The following is a 21,090-nucleotide window of genomic DNA, read 5'->3' on the forward strand; positions in this document are numbered from 1 at the left end:
GCCCTGGCACTGCCCAGAGAAGCCGTGGTGCTCCAGGCCAGGTTGGATGGGGCCTGGGCAGCCTGAGCTGGTGGGGGCAGCCCTGCCCATGGCTGGGGGTTGGGGCTGGGTGGGCTTTGGGGTCCCTTCCAACCCAAACCATTCTGTGATGTTATGATCTGTGCGATGGGAAGGCTGCCAGGCTGACACGGCTGTGCAAGTGCCATTGGGGGAGGAGCAGAGCCCTGGATAAAGGAAGGAGCCCCCAGCTGGTTGCTCCCCAGGACCAGCTCCTGCTGAGGAGCTGCATTTGGAGGCTGGGTGGTTTCCAGCAGTCCCTGCCAGCTAACGCAGGGCTGGGAGGGCTGCCAGGCACAGGCACGTGCAGCCCTGAGACCTCAGGCCTTGGCTCAGCCACAAAGCAGGTAGGGAGCAGCACAGGGCTGGAGCAGGATTGCCACCATGCCTTCACTGGGGGCCCGGCTCCAGGGCTGCTGGAAACGAGCAGTCGGCTTTTGTCTTGTTTGAGGGAGCCGGCAGCACGCTGAGCACCGCCCATAGCACCGCCCATACGCCGACGTGATGCACAGCTGTTTGGAAAGGTGGTAACGTTATTTATTCCAACCCTGCTTTTGCGTATACACTTATGACGTTTGGCTAGAAAAATGCCCGCGTTGTAGTAAGAGATGTTCAAACAATTACAAACGGTCGGTGACTACATAAAAGCACACTGTGTGCTGATGTAGAACACGCTTTTGGTTGCTTACCCCGTACATTATTGAAAGGTTTTTTGGTATCTATCATGCAACAACGCAACCCTTCCCCAGTGCTCATGCTAGACAGTGATTGGGAATGAGATGAAATTTAAAACGCAGCTCACAAGTAGTAAAAATCGCTGAAAATCTTGACACAAAACTCAACTATTGTAACAAAAGAAACCAGTTCAAATAAGATGGCCCTAGAAAAGAAGTAGTTTTCGCAGTATATTCATTATAAAACAGGCAGTGCTCCAACGGGGACGTGTCTGTCGCCCAGGGTGAGTCATTTGTGCTTCAGAATCTTGAAAGGAATGCTGATGGCAACAAGGTGAAGCCAACACAGGCACAGCCCGCCCAAAGCTGAGCACACTTCCAGCACTGTCCCAGCCGCACACTAACACACACCCACATCACTACGCCATCACCAACTCAACAACTAGAAATGGAGTTCCAATGATACTTAGCTCTTCTCATGCTCAAAACTCTTCACAAACATTTAAATAGTCCTAACACTTCCACAAGTATTATTATCCCCATCTTATACTTGGGGTATGGAGGCAGAAAGGTCTGTTATTCATCCAGATACAGAGTGAGTCCTTTCCATCCTACTTCAGTTCTCCAGGGTCTTTAGCCTTTCATTTTACACTTCACACACGGGACAGTCCAAGGCCCTGCAGCTGACACCACTTGGTTATACCTTTGAAAGTATCAGTCAATATGAAGTCCACAGCAGCGGCTCAGAATCCATATCCCACAGTATCTTTCAAACAAGCTTCCTCTTTCTGTAACAAAAAGCATTCAGGACACGAGGCCCACTTCCCTCCACTACATGGAGTGTAAAGTCAGTCATGGTGGTGATACAAAAGAACAAAATCGGACCTTCATCATCTCTCTGGTCACTATGAAAACCTTTATGTGCCCATCAGACGCAGACGTGGTGCAACACAAAGGACTTCGAATGGAAAACTTCCAGGTGTGCTACCTTACTGTGATGTACAGATCACTAAGGCTTCTCCCCCACTCCACCTCCAAATCTGAAAGTATTTGTCTGATTTACATTCTAGAAACTGCCTGGAAAAGTAAATGCCTATAGCAGTGAACTTCCAGATATACAATATTGGTATTTTGCCTTCATCTTAGTGTCAGTCACCAAATCATATTGTATCATTCTGCACAGAAGTGTCGTTTTCTGTTTCGCCATGTTTGCCATCTTGAATTTTCTACCTTATACCTTAATGGGTCTGTGCCCCATTTTGGCTTTTATCCTGCCTTGTTTACTCTTACTCTAAATCCAGCTTGATTTCATGCCATCCTTTTCAGAAGCTGCAGCTTTATTCTGCCAATGGGCTGCAGGAGCAGTGGATAAAATCTTGCTGTTTCACTACCTGATCTGTAGGAGATGAGACACAAAAATTCTGTCACTTCTAATAACAAAATGATGGAGTGTGCAAAATTACTTCCATCCTCCAAGCACCCAAAAGACTTTTAAAAGGCACTGTGTGTTCTTTGCTTCTTGTTGCTTGGTGCCTGATCTTGGCGTTCTTAGTGTGTCTCCAATAAAATGCCATTGTTCCCTTGCAATATGGAGAGAACTTAGGATAAAAGTGAAGATCTTCCTAAGTATTTAATAGTTAGCAGTAATTGCTCAGCAGCTCTCACTCCTTATAACAAATGCTCAAGCTGCACTACTCGTGAATCCTGGGTTCCAATAGGAACTTCATTTCCTCGTCTATTTCCCCCTTCATTCCCCAAATTCCAAATTTCTAGGGAGAACAGTGCATGTTATCTGAGGTGTTTCCCAAACAAATAACCAGGGCTCTTCCTGCCACTTGTAGAGCTGGTAGGCCAAAGGAATGCACCTGGAAGGGCAAACAGAAGAATTTTGTCCCCTTTCTTCCAAAAGGAAGAGCTGGCAGTTGAGTATCTTATGGCCATATCCTGAGAGGTGAGAAAGTCATGTGGCTACTTTTGACCTCAGGTGGGGACTGTGGATGTTGATCACCAGTGGAAATCAGTCCCAAGGCACTAGGCAGGAATGAAAAAGATGTTACCGCAGCCGTTTTGTGACCTTCTGTACAGCTGGAATATCAGGCTAGAAAAGTAAGAGGCATTGGTATCGTGCTCTGGAATTCCTGGTAAAAAATACTTTAACAAAAGAAAGTATGCAAGATCCCTGACAAGTGTCTGGCTGAACCCCTTTCTCACTGCTTCAAAAATCCAGGAGATTGAGGGCTTACGATACATTGATTTGAACGAGCTAATATTGAAATGGTTCCATTTCAGACAAGTGAAATGTGCATTGGTGTGAGTAGTGGAGCCCACAGGCCTGCCTGGGCTCCCAACAGCTCATAGGAGGATTTTCAACCTAAGTCACTAGTCCTGTGATGTGAGCCAAGCATTCACACCCAGCCCTTACTGAGCCAAGTCAAAGCACTGGATTGAATGCATGTTCACATCAGACTGGTCTCACAGCTGCCTTGAAGCTGCAGGCTTGAAAAAAAATGGTTAAAAAACAAAGGCTGATATTTTGGCAATTCATTATCTGTCACGTGGTCCAAAGGCTTGAAACACATCAGTAGCTGGCTGGTGGAGTTCGCTATTGCATGGCTAGTGGTCACCAAGAAGGCATTTCATAAAAATTAAAGCAGTCACACTGATTGGATACTTTTTTTCTTCACAATTCCTCCAGATCAGTTAAATCCACAACTACTTTCAGAAACAGAGTGTCATCTCTCACATAGGTATTCTTTGTGTTCTCCAGAACCGTGTGTGGCACAAAGCGTGGACAACCAGAGGCAATATTCATTTCTCCATCGGGTCTTTTGAAACTGCTGCTATTGGGGTCAGCTCTAAAGACTTCCACAATGTGATTTTTCTTCCCAGTTTGGTCCAAAAGCATAAGCGTAACTTTCTGCTTGAAGGGCCATGGCAACAGTGAGTCAAACTCGCCTCTCATGACAACGAAGTAGAGTGAGACATGCGTTCCCTTGCCTGAGCCATCCCCATTCAGGTAGGCTCTGGCACACAGCCTGTACCCACAGCGGCTGGTGTAGAAGGGCTGGCTGAAGATGGAGAGGACGCGACCTTCCACTGCTTCTTTTTTCTTCATCTTATAGTCTGTGATTTTCCAAATTAACTTCCCGTTGTAGCACGTGCCTTCCAAAAGCTTAAACCGCTCTTCGTTTTTATTGAGCTGCGCTTTGTGAATATTGATCTGGAGATCATGTTTGCTGGACTGACTTTCCAAAACAGCTGGGAAAAAGTAAAATAAAAACCATCAGACATTGGATACAAAGAGCAGCCAAACTTGAGCTGACAATATGTAAGAACAGTACTGAGTACAGACTGTTAGCTACAGCTGTTAACCTTTTTTTCTTCCAACTCTAATTGCAGCAGGTAGGTAGCAGGTTTGAATAAGGAAAAACGCTAACTGCAAGCCAGATCTAGTGTCTGACTAGGGACACGATGACTGCTACCACCACAGTGCCCCAGCCTCACAAAACGCAGCTCTGTCCCTTCTGTGACTCAGGAATTCAGGAGCTGGGCCCTCTGGTGGCACTGTGGAGTAGGGAAGATGGGAGGATGTTTGTAGCATGTACTACCACAAGTTGGTCATAGAAAGCCCAGAGAGGAGAACCATTTTTGGCTAAGAGTTGCAACTGACTGACTGCAGTACCAGAGCCTCTACTTTGCCACCACAACATCAGCAAAGATCCCAAACCCATGCAGAAAAGAAGGAAGTCCCAACATACCTAATCGCTGATCATATGTCTCCATAAGGGCAATCTTCTGTTTTACATTTTCAATTGTGTCAAACAGAGGTCTCAAGTCTAATTTACTTTGTTGCTGGTTTGCCATCTGTATTAGCTGTTTCACCTGCGATTCCAGTCGTGCAGACTTATCCAGATGACTGGCAAGAGCCTTCCAGTCAGTGCCATAGGAAGAAAGCGGGAAGCAGAGACAAGAACATTTACAAAATCAGCCACTTCATTGGAAATAAAGATGTCTTTAGCATGTGAGCAATACTAAGTACACAGTGCAATCAGAAGTACTCTGCTGCCTTACGTGTGTGTCCAAATCATCTATTTTTTGGCATTTACCAGCTGAAAAGCCATCCCTCAATTCACATCAGTGCATGCTGCTTTATTTCATCCAACTGATGATTCAAACTCACACCTTCCTATTTTCCATGGGGGTCTGGCCATGAGGATTTATACAGTACTTTTTGCCTCGATTATATATCTAAATTTCTTCATTGGTTACAACACAATATTGTAATTGTAAACAAGAAGAGCTTGGGAAGTGTCTGAGAGACAGTATTTGTTATTGTCTTGCTATTGATGACAACCAGATAAACGTGCTTTATTCTACGTGGTTTAAACTGCAAGAATGCCACTGGCCAAAAAGGTAAAAAGCAATGTGCCACTCACCTGTGTGCTTACCATCAAATTGCTGTTTTTACCAAACAGTTGTGTAAACTGCCTGAATTCTTTCTCACACTTTTTAACAGCCTCTGCTAGCTGCTGGATTTTAATCTCTTTACATTCCAGGCTCTTGTACAGGTCCGATATCTACAGGTGGAAAAATACAGAGTAAAAGCTCCGTGCATAACCAAAATGCACAGGTATTAAATTAAAACATGTTATGGTACAGGAGAAAGTAGAAAAGTTTATGGCATAAAACCTCTAACTTAGCTGGATAATTCAAAAATCAGGGATATGCGCTGTCAAATACTGACATCCCTGCAGCTTAAGTCTGACTTGTTATTGCCCAGCTTGCAAAGTGAGATTTTTATAAGCCAGTGTTAAGTTGGAAGTAGGCAGGAAGTTCTGCACTGCTCTGTGCCACCTCTGCAGAGGGGACAACTTCAGCAGCCCAAGGCTCCTTTTCAATGCAGTCTGGCTGGCCCCTGAAACCTTCGAATGCTCCATCCACAAACGTAGCATCAGTTGTAGGAAGTCAAAAGCAAGTGATGTAAGTGATGGCAACAAGGCTCCCATTGTGCTTGATGGGGAATACACATGCCTGAGCACAGACAAATTTCCAGCTAACTGCCTGACTTCACTAGAAGAGCATATTCTGACTTCTGAGGTAAGCAAGGACAATAAAGCAGTCTTTTTAGAATGCAGCTGAGCTGTAACACACAGCAAATCCAAAATCTCTTCTAATCTTCCAAGCTGCCAAGGACTGTTGAAGAGCATCCATTAAATACAACTTACTTGTTCTTCCAATCTAGAATTCTTGTCTAAAATCTGCAGCATGTGTTCCCGCAGGGCACTATTTTCATGTTCAGCAAGTTTCCCTCTTTTCACCTTAGTGAAGCAAAAAGGGAGCAAAAGAATAAAACAATCAGACATGCAGATTTTTGAAGCTGGTGGGTAAAAAATTTATTGATGTCAAGACTTTAAAACATCCCCTCTGTGCACTGAAAGTGAGGGAATGACAGTCCTGGTTATCTGCTGTAGCATCTTATTAGAAACAGTTGTAAGAGAACTAAAAATGGTTGTCTTAATTAACTACTCTGATTGGTCTGGGAGACAAATTCCTAGTATAAGCAATTATGTATAAAACATTACCTTTATAAGACAGCCATACTGTTTATATGGGCAGTCCACTTCAGTCTCAGGACACACAGTGTGATGCTTTTCAATCTGCATATATTAACAAAGAAACTTGCAATGAAATAAAGATTGAGTAACTTGTTGTACTGATAAAATCTAAGTACCTGCATAGGGGGTGAATAGAAGCCAATGTCATGATTGCATAAAGAGGAAGGTGAATATTCAGAGTCAACAAGCAAGACAGGTATCTTCCCATACTGCAATACCAGTGCTTTGCAGTGACCAAACACCTCACTTGTCAGATGGGACATATGTCACATTTAGGACCAACCAAAGAAAATACTTAGAGTGATGAAGTTTTATTGGTGTGAGCCAATGAATTCTGTGATGTGAGTTTCAGTTCTCAGAGAAGCATGCAAATTGCTGAATTGCTGCATGTGAAAACAATCCTCGTACCTCCTTTTTCAGAATGATCTGTGAACAGTTTTGGAGACAAGGCATGGGATAATCAGGACAGTCATTTTCCTCATGATTCTGGGGAAGAAAAACAAGGCAATAGTTTGCATTTTTGTAAAGCAGTATACCTCAATATTATTAATTTGGCATGCAAAAAGTAATCATAAACATACACACAGAAGCCCCACATCATGTTTTTAAGAGAGCAAAAGTAACTGGTATCAGTTAAAGCACGCTCATTTTCATTAAGCTTTCTCCTTCAGCTACTCAGCCAAGTTTTGTTTCATGAGTGGTGAAACTCCACTGCAATGCTGGAAATGATTCACTCAGCAATATTAAGAGGCAAACGTATGGATGGATTGCAGGCAACGTGTTATAATCTTACCTTTATGTTCATTAATACCACATACTTATTACAGTACTGACAAATTTCTTCTCGAAATTTACAGTGCTGACTCAAATGATCTTTCAGATCTTTCCGAAGGATCTGATCACAGCATCCATCATTAGTGCATTGCACACTTTCAAACAAACACTGCTGAAGATGTTCCTGCAATGCATAAAAGCAAATTAAACCCCAGTCTGACACACAGCTGTCATGGCTCTTGGCTTTCACTGGCCTCAGGCTCTGCTGAGCAGCAAGTCTTGGGTCTCTCTCCCCAGTTCCACATCACCCTGCACAGACTTCTGATGCGAATTATCCTTGCTGTCTTTATAATACTTAAATTCCCATATCATTGTTTTCTCGCTATCATTTAGAAAACCTACACTACAGACCTCTTCAACTTGCAAAATGACAGATGTATTCACAACAATATAAAGCAAAGGGTTCTTATCAAACAAATAAGGCAAAGCTGGTATAAGCTTACGGCCATGACACAGTATTTGTTACCCGGTGTATAAATAAGTCACAGACTATGTGCCCAAGCCACATTGCTACAGTGACAAAAGTATGAAGACAACCACTGAAATTTAGCTTGTGAGACACAAAGTTCACATGAAAATCAAAGGCTTAAATGTGATTGAGCCAACTAACCTGATACCGCCCCAGAATTATTTTTGAATTGCAATCAGGGAAGTTTTTGCAGAACACGTACAAGTTGAGAACTTCTCTTTTGCAACAGTTGTCTTTGAACACCTGTACAGGAATGGAATGGCAACGATGCTCAGACACCCTGGCTTTAGACTCAGAGAAACAGCTGTGTAAGCAGAAGCAAGTGAGCATCCTGAGCAAACTTTCAGTCTTATTCAGGGATCTTCCTACACGGAGCATTATACAGCTGCTCTGTGCTGACCTACAGACATAAGATTTCCACAGGGCAGCAGACAGTGAGTGAAAAACAGAATCACAAAGTTGGTCTGATTACAATTTTGTCTGAGGAGCAGAATAGGGAGGAGACATTGCATTTCACTGGGAAATTCATTTGGCAGGATCAAGTAGGCAGCATACCTTAAAGCCTTGGCACACAAATAACAACAGATGAACCCACTACTAAAATCAGGTGGACTGCAAAATAAGCAGCATGAACTTGCTTTATAGGTAAAATAACCTATAAAAATCCACCATGAAAATATTGAAAGACGTGAGAAGATTTAGAACTTTGTGAAACTGTTTGACAGATTGCAGGAAATACAGAGGACTAAACTGAAATAACTTTAGAATGCGAAGTATAAACAAAAGCTTTAGCTGTACATCCAGATCTTTTTTTCTTTACTTTCAATCAGCATCTCTTTGTAAGACAAAAACTGCTTCACCTTAGGGATGAAAAGACTCAGATCGGCCTTGTACTCAGCTGTCCTGCTTTTTTTCATGCAGGTGGTTACTGCGTGCACAGCCACTTACCTCGTGCATTTTTATTGTTTCTTCGTCGACAGGACAGGTGGGTACTGCATTCAGTCCTCTAGATTAAAAGGAGAGTTGTGTTAACCCACAGAAGACTTGATTTACTTTTCAAGATTGGGCTGTGCTAGAATACAGCTGGCATGGATGATGGAGCAGTGACTTTCAATTTGTGGTCACCAAAATTGTAGGGGACAGCTGTATCAGCTGAACATTCAGAATTCCATGGACCCTGATGGTATCTCCCCAGGGCGCCAAGGTGGGCGTTGTAGGTGAATTCCTCTCAACAATCTAATGAAGATCATAGGGGTCTGGAGAGGCTCCTGTTGGCTGGAAGCTGCACAGTATTATACCCAGCTGCAAATAGGGCAGGAGGAAAAGACCTGGGAAACTATAGAACTGCTGGCCTAACCTGGAAAAGCTATGGAGAAGATTGTCCTGGGGGATATGGAAAGGCATTTAGAGAACAAAGCTGTTATCAGGCAGTTAGTATGGGTTCATCAAAAGAAAGCCCAGCCTGAATAATTTGAGAGCACAGATTCTTGATCCATCTTAAATTTCCTACATTTTAGACACTTGTAATTTAAGTCGGAGATGGTTTAACAAGTTAAATCTTATCTGCTGTTCCTATGTCAAAGTGATATTTTCCTTGATGTGAATCAACAAAACCTCATACCTAGAACTTATGTAATAATAAAGTGTGGCAGGAACGTGGCTTGTCTACATCCCATTCACCTGGGGTACCATAAGAATCAAAAAGCACTTTGAAAAGGCTTTGATCCAGCAGCTACACAGCCACAGTCTGCTTAGAGCTGTGGGAGGTTATTAAGCTGCAACAATAAACTTATAACAGAAAGCACAGTTTGTCCTATAACTGATAGTAAGATGCCTTTTAAATTAAAGGGGATCTTGTCACTCTCTGGCCATCTGCTTCTTACAAATGTTGTATCTGAAAAAATATCCTTGTGTGCATTAAGCCGAGCCTCTGTTTAGTACTAGCAGTGTGTTCCTTGTTAGGACAATAAAGGAAGACCTAATGGTCTCTGTATTAGAAAAAATCCTGTGATAAAAGATGAGAAAATGCATATTGAGGCAGTTGTGCAAAGGGAGGCAACCCAGAGGGGGAAAAGTGACAACCATAAAATGTCTAAAATTCATAACAAGTAAAAGCAACATCTATCTACACAATCCAGCATCTCTGCTGTTGTCCTGGGCAGATTCCTACCCACATGCACTCAGAACATTTGATAGGTCTGCAGGGTAAGCTTATTTACATCTGCAGGTGAATCCCAAGCAAATGGGTGGCAGCACCATTCTGTTCTCACTGTAGTCTTGGGTAATACTAACATCAGTTCAAAAACTCCACTAAAAGTAAAGAAACTATATGGAACCAATTGAAACTAGCCTTAATTGAGCCACTGGTACCAGTAACATGAAATATTAAAAAAATATATATAATACTGTAGATACAGTAAGGAGTTTGTACTAACCGCAAAGTGAGAATGCACTGCTGGCAAAACCGGTGCCCACATCCTGTCTGGTGGGGATTGTGAAGGACTAAGTGGCAATAGGCACATTTGTAACGATCTTCTAAGGTTTCCACAAACTTGTAGTGAATGTCGGGTTCGAAGTCCAGAGAAACAGCATTAGCAGAGTTCTGGCGCGTAAAGATGCCCGAGACACCAGTGAGCTCCTCACAGGCCATGGAAACTGTGCTGGGAAATCAGACATGGGAAGAATCTTGTTAAATGCTCACCATCAGCCACCTCACCTCTGCTATAGCCTACGGCAGGCTGCCATCTGTCTGAGGGTTTCAGTTTGCAGAAGGGTCCAACAAATTTCAGAGGGAAACGTGTCATCAACTGTGGAAGTACAACAGAATGCTCAGAGGACCCCAAGATGATGCTTACATGACAAGCGCTAAAACACACATTGGAAGGAATATCAGGATTTGAGAACTACTCTCTAGAACAGGGAATTTTTTCCTCAATTTTCTTGCAGCAATTGTTAGTCTAAAAAAACCACCAAAATTTGAAGCAGGCACATGTGGGGAAAGCAAAGGCCAAGTGCTGACCCTAAGGTCTGCCAGGAAAGTCTGTGCTTAACGTGGAACCCTCCCACACAGTATCACAAATTCACTGCACTGGCGCAAACAAGATAGCTTTGTGGTTCAGGGCCAGGAGTACGCACGTACACACACAAAAAAAAGCAAGAGTAAAGGGATTTTACCTTCAGTTTAGGTGTTAAAAGACCCAAAGCCTCTTATCTTGTCATCCTTCTTTTTCCAGATGATCATTCATTTATAGCAGTGGACTACAATCTCATTTTTTCCAAAATTATACTTAATTATATGTCAGTTCTTGACTATATTAACCTTGTCTGCAGGGAAAAAAAAAAAAAAAAAAAAAGGAAGACTGCAATCAGAAACATGCCATAAGTTTTTTGTTCAACCTATAAAAGCTCAGACACAGCAGATGAATGCAACCTTAGTTTTCTAATAGGAAAAAAAACAGCAACGCCTGTTTCCATCTCTAACAGTCACAAGCCTTGGGATTTGCCATGGGTCCCCACAATCTTACAGTACTTTTGTGCAAGTAGCCCAAGACCTCAAACTGCTCAGCTATTTCTTGTAGCTTTGCATTCAGAAGACATTTATACCTACAGCACAGCTCACCTGCCACAACCATGTTTTCTTAAATAAAAGAACGTAGCTCAAGTGTTTGATCTTCTGGTCCGTACCTCATTACTGACAGCACAAAACCACAACTCACTGTGGAGGTACTACTCAGTTTCACAGCAGTATTTGAGTGTGCTGTTTCCCCTCTGGGTGCATCACCCTCCCTGCCAGTCACCTGAGTCACTTTTGCTGGCAGTGGCACCTCGCTAGGACCTGACTCAGCTCCTGTAAGGTCACCAAGGGTGTCTGCTGTGGAAGCATGGCTGTCACATCACCACAACAACCCCACAGATGGCACCGAGCAGCACTGATACATGGCATATCCCATTCAACTGAGGGCTTTTGGCCACTGTTTAGTGGTGAAGACGGCATGGGATGCCAGGAGGCAGCCTGAGAGGTTACTAGCAGCACAGCTTCCATCACAGGTGAGCAGTGGCCACCTTGACCTGTGCTGCCCCTACCAGGCTTAGCGGCTTCCCGCCATTTCCTGGTGCAGCCCTTCAGCTGTAGGTCAGCTCTTCCCACAGGTTTGGGACCGAGGTGCTGGGGGTAACACAAAAAAGAGGCACTTCACTTTGCCACACACTGAAGCTGGAGTGGAGTCTGCTTGAATCAACGTGGTTTGGTGTGGGACAAGCCCCAAGAAGCCAGAGGTCATGGCTGGGTGACAGACCCACTGGTGGCCAATGCTTAGCGTGAGGTGACGTATTTCCACTGCCATCACAGACGCCCCAGGCTGGCTGCAGGAGCCCTTCAGTCCCTCCTGGCCTCCACTGCCCACGCCCATGCATTCTGAGTTGACATCAGTGGGAAACCATGAGGGGAAAAAATGCTTTTTGTGCTCACCCGCCTGCTGCTGGTTGACTGCATCAACTTCCTGCTTACGCCAGGGCCCAGCCCACGCCAGCGCCGAGGTGTGCTTTCACTTCTGCCTGCTCCCAGCTGCCAAAAACGTGAGGGCATCCTCTATTAGGTGAGAGACGAGTGTTCCTATCTTGTGTGTGAATGGCAGAGCTGAACAGAACTCTGACTGCACGTAGAGAAGCAGCTGGAGTCACCAGTAGCTAAGCCTATGTAGTATAGAGAGCTACCCAAGAGTGGGAGCTCAATGTCAGCATAGCACAAATAGCTCACAGCTGGGTTCCCACCTTGCTTTGCATCCCTGCCCCTACCTACTCCAGCAGCAGAATGCTTCTGAAATAACATTTTTATCTAACAGTTGAATGCAGATGCATATCTCACTAGCAATAACACAGTGAAGAAACTTCATACCATAAACAGTTTCTTTATCTAGCTTTAACTACCACCACATCAGATGAAGCCCAACCATTTCTTACTATCTTACTGCTCAGAAGTGGGGTAAGACACAAGCAGAACCTAAGAAGACAAATCAACACGAGCCTGACTTGCTGTCATACAGCAATTATGACCATGTGCAACAATGATGCTGAACTAATGTGGACAGATTAACTTTTTAGCCATGGACTGACTGCACACAGAGAAAAACACTTGCATTATGTGGTAGTTCTTTTTTAAGACAGTATGTTTTTCCTCTTTTCTCTCACATGAAGGTTCCCAAGAGAGGTTAATCACATTGCCAAGTGAGCTACAAGCACATGAGCCACTACAGCAAGCTGCAGCACCCAAACATCCAGGACAGCCAATGCAACACATGGGCACTGAACACCATCAAGTCTTTTAGACTGAGAAAGGTAAGTGTGAGCTACTGGACAAAAAAAGTGGGATGCTTGGTCCTGCTGTTTAGCAGATAGGGGACCTACTACTGGCTGAGAGCACAGTTTCAGTTGGGTTCATTGTGTAAGGGAAGATAGTGCTCAGCTATGCTCCAGGGATGGGGTGCTGCTCACCGTGATTACTTCTTTCTCTACCACAATTCCATGAAATATGTTTAATAGGGCATGAAAAAAATAAAGTTATATACTTGTATTCCTACACTCTAGTTCCAGTTCGGCTCCATCCCTCCCATTGAAGATTATCTACCTTACCAGAATGGGAAACCTGTTTAAGTCAGGATTTGGAAAGTTTTCTAGAAGTCAGTATACTTCAGAGGTCTAAGATCAGTTCACTTCTATGGGAGCTGACTGACAAATACAGTGGAAAGGAACATGCCTTGCACTAAAAAGACCCTTTCCAAGCTGCCTTATAAACTAGGAAGATTAGCAGTCTCCATTAGTTTTGAAATAAAATAACCAAGTCATGTGATTTATCAGTAATATAAGGCTTCACTATGAAAACTCTGAATTTTGGGGACAGCAAGCATATGCTCCAGCTCTCAACATACACAGCTAAACAGTCTGCTAAAGGACTATTGTAGATGTCTGCACATATTAAAATGCATACATATCGAAGATGCAGCAGATTATATTGAGTCATAGAGGAAAAAAGAAAAAGCAGGTGATGCTGCCTGAGTGGATCACTGCTGGATCATCACCACTCCTCCCAACCCAAGGGAGAGTTACAATACTTTGACTGCTGACAACTAAGTGTGTTAGCAAAGTCCCTGCAGAGGAGAAGGATCCTGGCTGCATTTCTTGAAGCCTCCTAGCCCTGAGGTTACAGAGAAGGATCCAGCAGACTCACCACTGAGATACACAGGGCTTCACTCAGCAGCAAATCAACCCCAAGAGTTGGTCTGCTTGCTTAAAAATCACAGTGCAGTGACCAACTGGCATCCCAGAGAAAGTGCTTCTAACTGCAGCAGTTTCAGAACTTCCTCTGAGGCCCCACAGAGCCTGTTGCTGCAGATGGCAGCAGAATCCAATTAGATTTTGTTTGCATGGAGACTATATTACCCAATTCAAACTCCAGCATTACCTTATTCCACAAGCTTACAGTAAACAGTAAAACTTTACTACACACTTTACTACTACACTCACGCAGCTAGTAAAGTGTATCTGGTGCTGAATAGCTTCAATTTTATGACCAGTTTTGCTTATATGCTACATCTGCTGTTTTCCCTGGATTTCCTAATCATGAATTAATTAATTTTGTATTATCAATAAAACTCTATGTCTAACCAACACAATATTAAGTTACGGTAATATGGACTTCTGTCTTAAAATAATTGTGTTCACAGCTGGAACTTCATTTTCTTCCTAACGCTACTGAGAGGCCACACACAAGAGTCACTGAAAAAGAAGAACCAACTAATGAAGCTACTTTATAATCTAGTCATTTAAAAAACACACACACATGAAAAAAAAAACCAACAAAAAGTCAAAAGAAACCCCCCACACTCCAGAAACCCCACAATTTCTGAATAGCTATGCTTCAAGTTAGTAAATACTGATGGTCACAAGAAAACATTGTGCAGATCGTTCTCTATCAGACCACCCTGCCCCAGAACCAAACAGTTCTTTCATTTGTCACTCAGTTCTACCTGTATCAGTACATAGATGATTTACCACCATCCTGATCCCCCTTCAGCACTCCATGCACTTGCAGAGCTCTCTGTTTGCAGCCCCATGCTGCTGTCAGCTTAGCAGGGGAGCTCAGCAGCTCCAGACAGCTTTCAGGCTCTGAAGCCCTCTACCACAACCACGTGGCACTCACACACCTGCGCAGCTGCTTATAGATGACAAATAATTCTAACAGCATTAGATTTCTGCCATCATTACTGAGACATGTTTTAGTAGAACTGTACCTGAAATCTGTAGCCGATCCTCAGCGAGGAGAGAATGAGAGAGCGAGCGTGCACGAGTGTGAGCTTTGTGGTTAAAACAACAGTACGAGCATTTTAAATCAGCAAGGGAGTGGAAATCCCCTGGTGTAGCGTTGAAAAGATCATGTCTAAAAATGTTTCAAAAGCGTTAGGACAGGAGCAAGCCATCTAAAAGCATTTTCCCTTGCAGCTTTGATATTCTGATTGCAGGATTTGCTCTTTGGAGCAATGTAATGTTACCAAGAACATTTTGCACAGGTTTAGTTCAGGGTGCAGAGTCTTCATATTGATAACATCACTTTCACGGGAGCACTTAGTGGCATGTCTAAAGGGAAAACAAATGGTCAGGAGCAAGCACAGGAGGCTGGAAGGAAACCCAAGGCACAGGGTTGCCAGATCCATCCCTACAGGAGTCTGTGTGGGCACAGGCAGGTCTGCTCACTGCAGGAAGCTGAGGGACTGCTCATGGAGGAAACGGCACCGTTGAGCCACAGCTATCACAGGAACTCACACTGAAGGCTGCATGGACATCTTACATTTAAAACAGAACTTTCCAACTGTTATGAAAACAGATGTTTGTATTTGGATTTGTGATAACCAAAGCCGCCATACACTGTTTATTTCAGAGCCTGAAGTTAATTGCTTATGCAAGACGCCTAGCAGCCTCCATCCCTGCAGTCCCTGTGGACGCTGACATTGTTTCCCTGGATCAATACACGCTTCTCTTCCTACAGTGCCAAAGTCTCCATCTCTAATCCCACTCCTTCCTTCTTCTGCTCTGCTCCCTCCCTCGCTTCCTGGTCTCTTCTTCCTTTATTCTGTATGTTATCAAAGAAAGCGGTCAGCTTGAGTACTGGTCAGCTTGTTAAACAAGTTAAACCAGTTAAACAAGCCCCTAATTAAACCAAGTAATAACAATTTCCCTTCCTCCTCTCAAAGTAAGGCATCTTGTTTTCTAGATACTCAATAATTTGCAGTACTCCTGTTATTAAAAATAGAAGTATTCGGAAAAAAAAAAAAAGCTTCTCTTCTGTCTTGCAGCAAATGCCACACGTTCTCTTTAGCCTTTTCCCTGTAATTAAGCCTGCTCACAGAGCATTTCTAATCTTGTTCAATCTCAGTCTCTGCTCCCAGGAGGATTTTAGACTACTGCATGCTTTCCTGAACCATCCCTAAAGCCCAGGAACAGACAAGTCATCACTGAAGCTGGTACAGTGCTGGCAGAGAAAGGCGTCTATTTGAAGGCATGCTTCTTCTTTATGGGATCAATTAAACTGGTCCAAGTTGCATTTCTAGACACAGCCTAAGATCAATTCTGTGGCTAAACCTTATAGAACAGAAAATACTCTTTTGTCCTTGCAATGAATTCACATCCTTAGGATACACCTTGATCAAGCACAATGCATAATGTCTGCAGACAATGGATGAGCAAAATAACCGCAACATGGGTTCCCCTTAATACCATCAATTCTGGAGGCAGCACTCATCCAGCCAATGCCATGAGGCAGCACTGCAGAGAGCACAGTGTCTGTGAGCACAACTCCAGGAAGCGCCATCTGCTTCTGGGAAGCTTTGGGGAAAACCCCAAATGGAGAAGTTGAGTAGGAGAAGGATCTTCATTTTAAACAATCTCACTCAGCAGATGAGTAGAAAGCAATAGGCCAGGGTTGTTGTTGTTCTTGGGCACCCCTCAATTCCCTGCAGTACTTAGTGCAGTGCTGAAGACCCTGGCAGGAGGAACTAGCAAGGAGCATTAGCAAGCTTAAAGCGTGCACAGTGGGACAATGGAAGAGAAAAGACAGACAGGAACAGCATTTAAGGAAAGAAACAGACACATGAGAACCACATAAAGAAACAAAAGGTACTGAAATATGTAACAAAAAAGCATGGAGAACAAAACAATCAACTACGCTTTCTTTCTTGAGGTGTACTGGAACCAAAGTGAAGTCTTCACATTTCCTAACAAACAGTACAGACCACATGTTGCAGGACTAGGTCCAAGGGGTTACTTCTCCTTCCCAACCCCATGGGCACAAACTATCCAGGACATCAATTGGTTTGACTTTAGTTGATGCGTCCATTGATACCTATTCAAGGCTCAAGACAGTTTAATTTTCAATGCACTCAACCGATCTTAATGAAGGATTTAATCAGCACAGATTAATATACCTCTCAATATACCTATGGTTATCCATCTGCTTTACTAGGATAAGCTCAAGTTCTGCTAACTTCACCATGACACAGGTTTTGGCAGGCCACCTATTTCTTCTCAGACACTCAGTATTTCCAGGGGTTAGAAACGCCCTTCAGCTCAACTGCAGGAATTCACGAGCTCATTGGATTGCGCTTAGATGCATGTATGTGTCTGATGACATATGGACACATTTTCTGGCCTATGATGAGGTAATTGCTATGTCAGAAACAACTGGTATCAGTGACTTCATGACATTGCTGCTGGGAAAGTGATGACAGTGAAGATTATCATCACTGTCTTCTCTTAAAAATGAGAAAGGGGAACAGACACATTCTTAAGAAGTCCTGATGAGATCAAGCATGACACAATGGAGATTTACAGGGCTACAGAAAGGTGGCAGGGCTTTCACAGGGCCCAATATCAGGAAAGACGTCATGTAAGAAGGTGCCAACACACCCATGGTGACACCCAGCCGTCCCCCTGCTGTTGGCACCGGTTTTAGCCCTATTGCTCCCAGCAGTGAACAACATCAATGGGCTTATAGCCTTCAAGGTGTGTCTCAGGCATTACCAAGACTGATGTTGGTAATTCCTCTGAGAAGAGCTGCCATGGCATGAGGTTTAGTGTCAGTGACAAAGAAACAGACAAGGTTTGTTGTTGGTTTTTTTTCATTATGGATAGCACCCAATAGTCTTGCTGGATACATTCAATTGAATATGTGATCTGATGACCACTTATACCTGCTGTCTCCAGGACAACATTAAGAACTGATACCTGAGATTTTGCTTTCATATTCAGTAAGGGCCACACTCCAGTTTCAAGTGCATGGATTCGTTGTTGGTTTAGGGCAGAAACTCTGCACCCAAGACCGGCACATGGCCTCTGAGCAGAGGTGAAAAGCCATACAACTGATAAATGATGAGATCTCATGCATCTCATAGTGACCACTTCAGGCAAAACTGCTCTGCAGATTGTTCCTCTCATTGAGGTTTGTTTAGCTTTATGTAATGGCTTATGTTACTGTCTTTATGTAATAACAGCTACTCAGTATTATCTTCTTCAAAATAAGGACACAGCAGCATCCTTGCTCTTAGAGAACCCCACTTGAAAATGTTGATATACTGCAAATATAAACTCTCTTTAAGAGTTCCCCACACAAATGCACTGAGCTACAAAGCACTGTGTGCAGTCCCATATAAAAACCACTGCACTTTGGGGTGCTGGGAGTTTCTCACACTTACTTGTTGTAAAACTGAGATGTAGAGGCTAGGGAAATGTTTGCTGCATTTTTTTTTTTTTTAATAATATCACAGAATCACAGAGTTACCACTTCACAGAATCACACAGAATGCATGACTCAAGTTTCCTTACCTTCCTGAGCTGCTACACACCAGGGTACAGAGGTTCGCCTCTTTCCTGGGCTGAGGGAAGGAGGTGGAACAACTGCATGTACAACCCAAAGAGCGCAGATAACGGAGGGACTCACAGTGTGAACATCAACTCTCCGTGGTCACAAGCCAAGAAACTTGAGCGGGACCAGAAAATAAAAGGTTCTTCTGCAAATCAAGGCACAGACCCAGGGGGACACAGGACATGTCAGCATGCTGCTCCTGGCAGGCTACTAAACACTGGAGAATAGAATGTCTGCAAGATGACAGAAAATAACATTGCAGCTATCACCAGCACTTTCAAGATCAAGAGCCCAACAAATGTTTTAATTCATACAGACTGTGGAGGACCAGAAAGAGAAACGCTCTCTCCACAGCCTGCTATTAAGTGAGAATAAATAACATCTACCTATGTGTAAACAAAAGGCTGGAAAAAGAATCAAGAAAGATACAGGTTAATTTAATTTAATTGGAATTGGATGGGCTTTGAAGTCCCTTTCCAACCCAAAGCATTCTGTGATTTTTCAACCTGACCCATAGCTCTCCACTTTGAAGGCCTTGCAGAACTGTGCTCCTGTCTTTAATACAGTGTTTAGCAAGTATACGGGTAAAATAAAGAGCTGCGTGGCTTCTGCTCTTTGCATTCATTGGAAACTCATTTTATCAAAGTTTCCAATAAGAGCTTTCCAGTTTGAAAACCTTTCCCCCTCTGGATGACACTTCTCATTCTCTCCAGACTCTCTCATTACTGCTTCAGTGCATCTTCCCACCACCCCTGCAGTGTCTATGAGAGCCACAAGCTTTCTTTTCTTCCTTCCTGTCTTTACTTATCTCTTGGCAGCTAACACCTTTAGCCAAAGCTTCCTGCCAGCTGCTCACAAGCTCACCAGGCTGCTGCAGGCTGTCTTCCCAGCTCTCTATTCCAGCATCCGTGCTGGGGATCATAGAATTGCTGGAGTTGGAAGGTACCCTTGAAGGTCCAGCTTCCCTGCAATGAACAGGAATGCTTACAACTCTATGAGATGCTCAGAGCCCCTCCAGCCTGATCTTTAGTGTCTCTAGTGTTGGGGCATCTACTTCCTCTCTGGGCAACCCGCTCCAGTGCCTCACCACCCTGATTGTAAGAGACTTCTTTATATCCAGTCTAAGGAAGCGGATCACCTTCTGCACAGTCCCTCCTACCCACATCCAATACAGCCAGCCCAGACTACGTGCGGGCCCATTACCCTCATCCCTCTTTCTTGGGCTTGAAGAATTAAACCTGCACAGTTTCATCAGCTCTGTTTCATATCTCCATATGATGCAGCATGTCTAGTGTGCTTGTGCACTTGTCCAGGCCCTCACCATCTGCCTACTTTCCAAACACTCCTTTTAAAATGCAGGTGGTACTTAACTCAGCCATCCAGCACCCACAGATGATATTTCCTAGCCACAGCTACGACCACATCACCTCTCTGCCCATCCCTCCACTCGCTCATTACACCAGAACCGCACAGCATCGTTAGGGTTGGCAAAGACCACTAGAACCATCCGGTCCATCCCCCAACCCATCCCCCACCGCCGTGTCCCTCAGTGCCACATTGTCTCGAGCACCTGGAGGCATGGTGACTCCCCGGGCATCCCTGACCTCCTTCTCCCGCTCCACGTACCCGAACCCACCTCTCCCACCGCCCATCCCCTCCAGCGCTGTAGCGGGGCTGCTTTCACGTCGGACCGCTCCGTGCCGGCCACACCCGTCACCCCACGCTCCCACCGCAGGGCAGCCCGCCCCCATCAGCGGCACGGGGAGCAGCGGCCCCCCCGCCCCGCGCCTCCCGGCCCCGCTCCCCGCGGCACCTGCCGGCCCGTCCCGCCTCCCCGCCGCACCTGAGCCGGAGCTCGCTGCCCGCCGTGCCGGGGCGATGGAGGGAGGTGCGGGGCGCGGCTCAGAGCCGGGGGAAGCGCGGGCGGGGAGGCGCAAGCGCCGCCGCTTTCGGTTTCATGGCAACCCCGGGGCGGGGAGAGCCCGAGGCGGAGGGGGATGCGGGGCGGCCCGGGGCGGCGTAGCGCTGCTGCGGATGGAGAGGGGGGCGGGACGGTGGGGGATGGCGCGTGGAGTCAGCTCCTCCTCCTCCTCCTCCTCCTGCCGAAATGAAGCGTGTGGCTGTGATTATTTACAGGAATGCTCCGGTTGCTCGGGGTTCCTCTTGTCTGGGAAGTTCCCGGGAGCACCGCTCGGAACAACAGGCGTTACGTTTCTGTGAGTAAACGCGTATGGCGGTGAAGGAACAGATCCTTTGGAGGTGGGATGGGATGGCGCTCCTCATCTCCATCCGACCGACTGGCGTGTCGGCGCCGCTTCCCGGTAGCGCAGGGTGCGCCCAGGGGTTACCGAGCAGCGGGTCGGACCGAACTGCGGCTCCTGCAGGGCGAAGCAGCAGGGAGTGAGGAAATGGCTCATCTCAGGGTTGTGTGCGTGTTAGCTGAAACGAGCCTTGTGCACCAGCAGCAGCAGGGCTAAAATAGCAAGAAAACAGCAAGGCTGCCCGGATATTGTGGTGTACAAAACTACACGT

The 21,090-nt window shown here is 44.9% G+C and overlaps 1 protein-coding gene across 4 annotated transcripts; it reads right to left on the reverse strand.

The window, feature by feature from the left end:
* Positions 1-572: 572 nt before the first annotated feature.
* TRAF5 (TNF receptor associated factor 5) lies at positions 573-20,598 on the reverse strand. Of its 4 annotated transcripts, none has more exons than XM_015857373.3 (14): positions 20,402-20,598; positions 19,423-19,523; positions 18,519-18,775; positions 10,824-10,973; positions 10,085-10,309; positions 8,598-8,655; positions 7,791-7,892; positions 7,140-7,304; positions 6,755-6,832; positions 6,314-6,388; positions 5,957-6,049; positions 5,168-5,308; positions 4,490-4,658; positions 573-3,989 (listed from the first exon to the last, which is right to left on the reverse strand). In XM_015857373.3, exons 5-14 carry the CDS (start codon positions 10,297-10,299, stop codon positions 3,412-3,414), a joined length of 1,674 nt encoding a protein of 557 aa, XP_015712859.2. In that variant the 5' UTR covers positions 10,300-10,309; positions 10,824-10,973; positions 18,519-18,775; positions 19,423-19,523; positions 20,402-20,598; the 3' UTR covers positions 573-3,411. The 4 variants fall into 4 exon arrangements, with proteins under 4 accessions (XP_015712859.2, XP_015712864.2, XP_015712860.2 ...); XM_015857378.3 differs by having other exon boundaries at positions 10,085-10,304; positions 20,402-20,552; XM_015857374.3 differs by lacking the exon at positions 19,423-19,523 and having other exon boundaries at positions 20,402-20,574.
* Positions 20,599-21,090: the final 492 nt, after the last annotated feature.

Source organism: Coturnix japonica, chromosome 3, assembly GCF_054131305.1.
Source record: "Coturnix japonica strain WE chromosome 3, WE-NBRP24, whole genome shotgun sequence".
Classification (NCBI taxonomy): Eukaryota; Metazoa; Chordata; class Aves; order Galliformes; family Phasianidae; genus Coturnix; species Coturnix japonica.

Coding starts and splice junctions, on each gene's coding strand:
- TRAF5 (XM_015857373.3), bottom strand. CDS start 10,299: ATGGCCTGTGAGGAGCTCACTGGTGTCTCGGGCATCTTTACGCGCCAG. Junction 7,893..8,597: donor AAACAATAAAAATGCACGAG/GTAAGTGGCTGT, acceptor ATTCCTGTACAG/GTGTTCAAAGACAACTGTTG. Junction 7,305..7,790: donor TAATTCTGGGGCGGTATCAG/GTTAGTTGGCTC, acceptor TATGCATTGCAG/GAACATCTTCAGCAGTGTTT.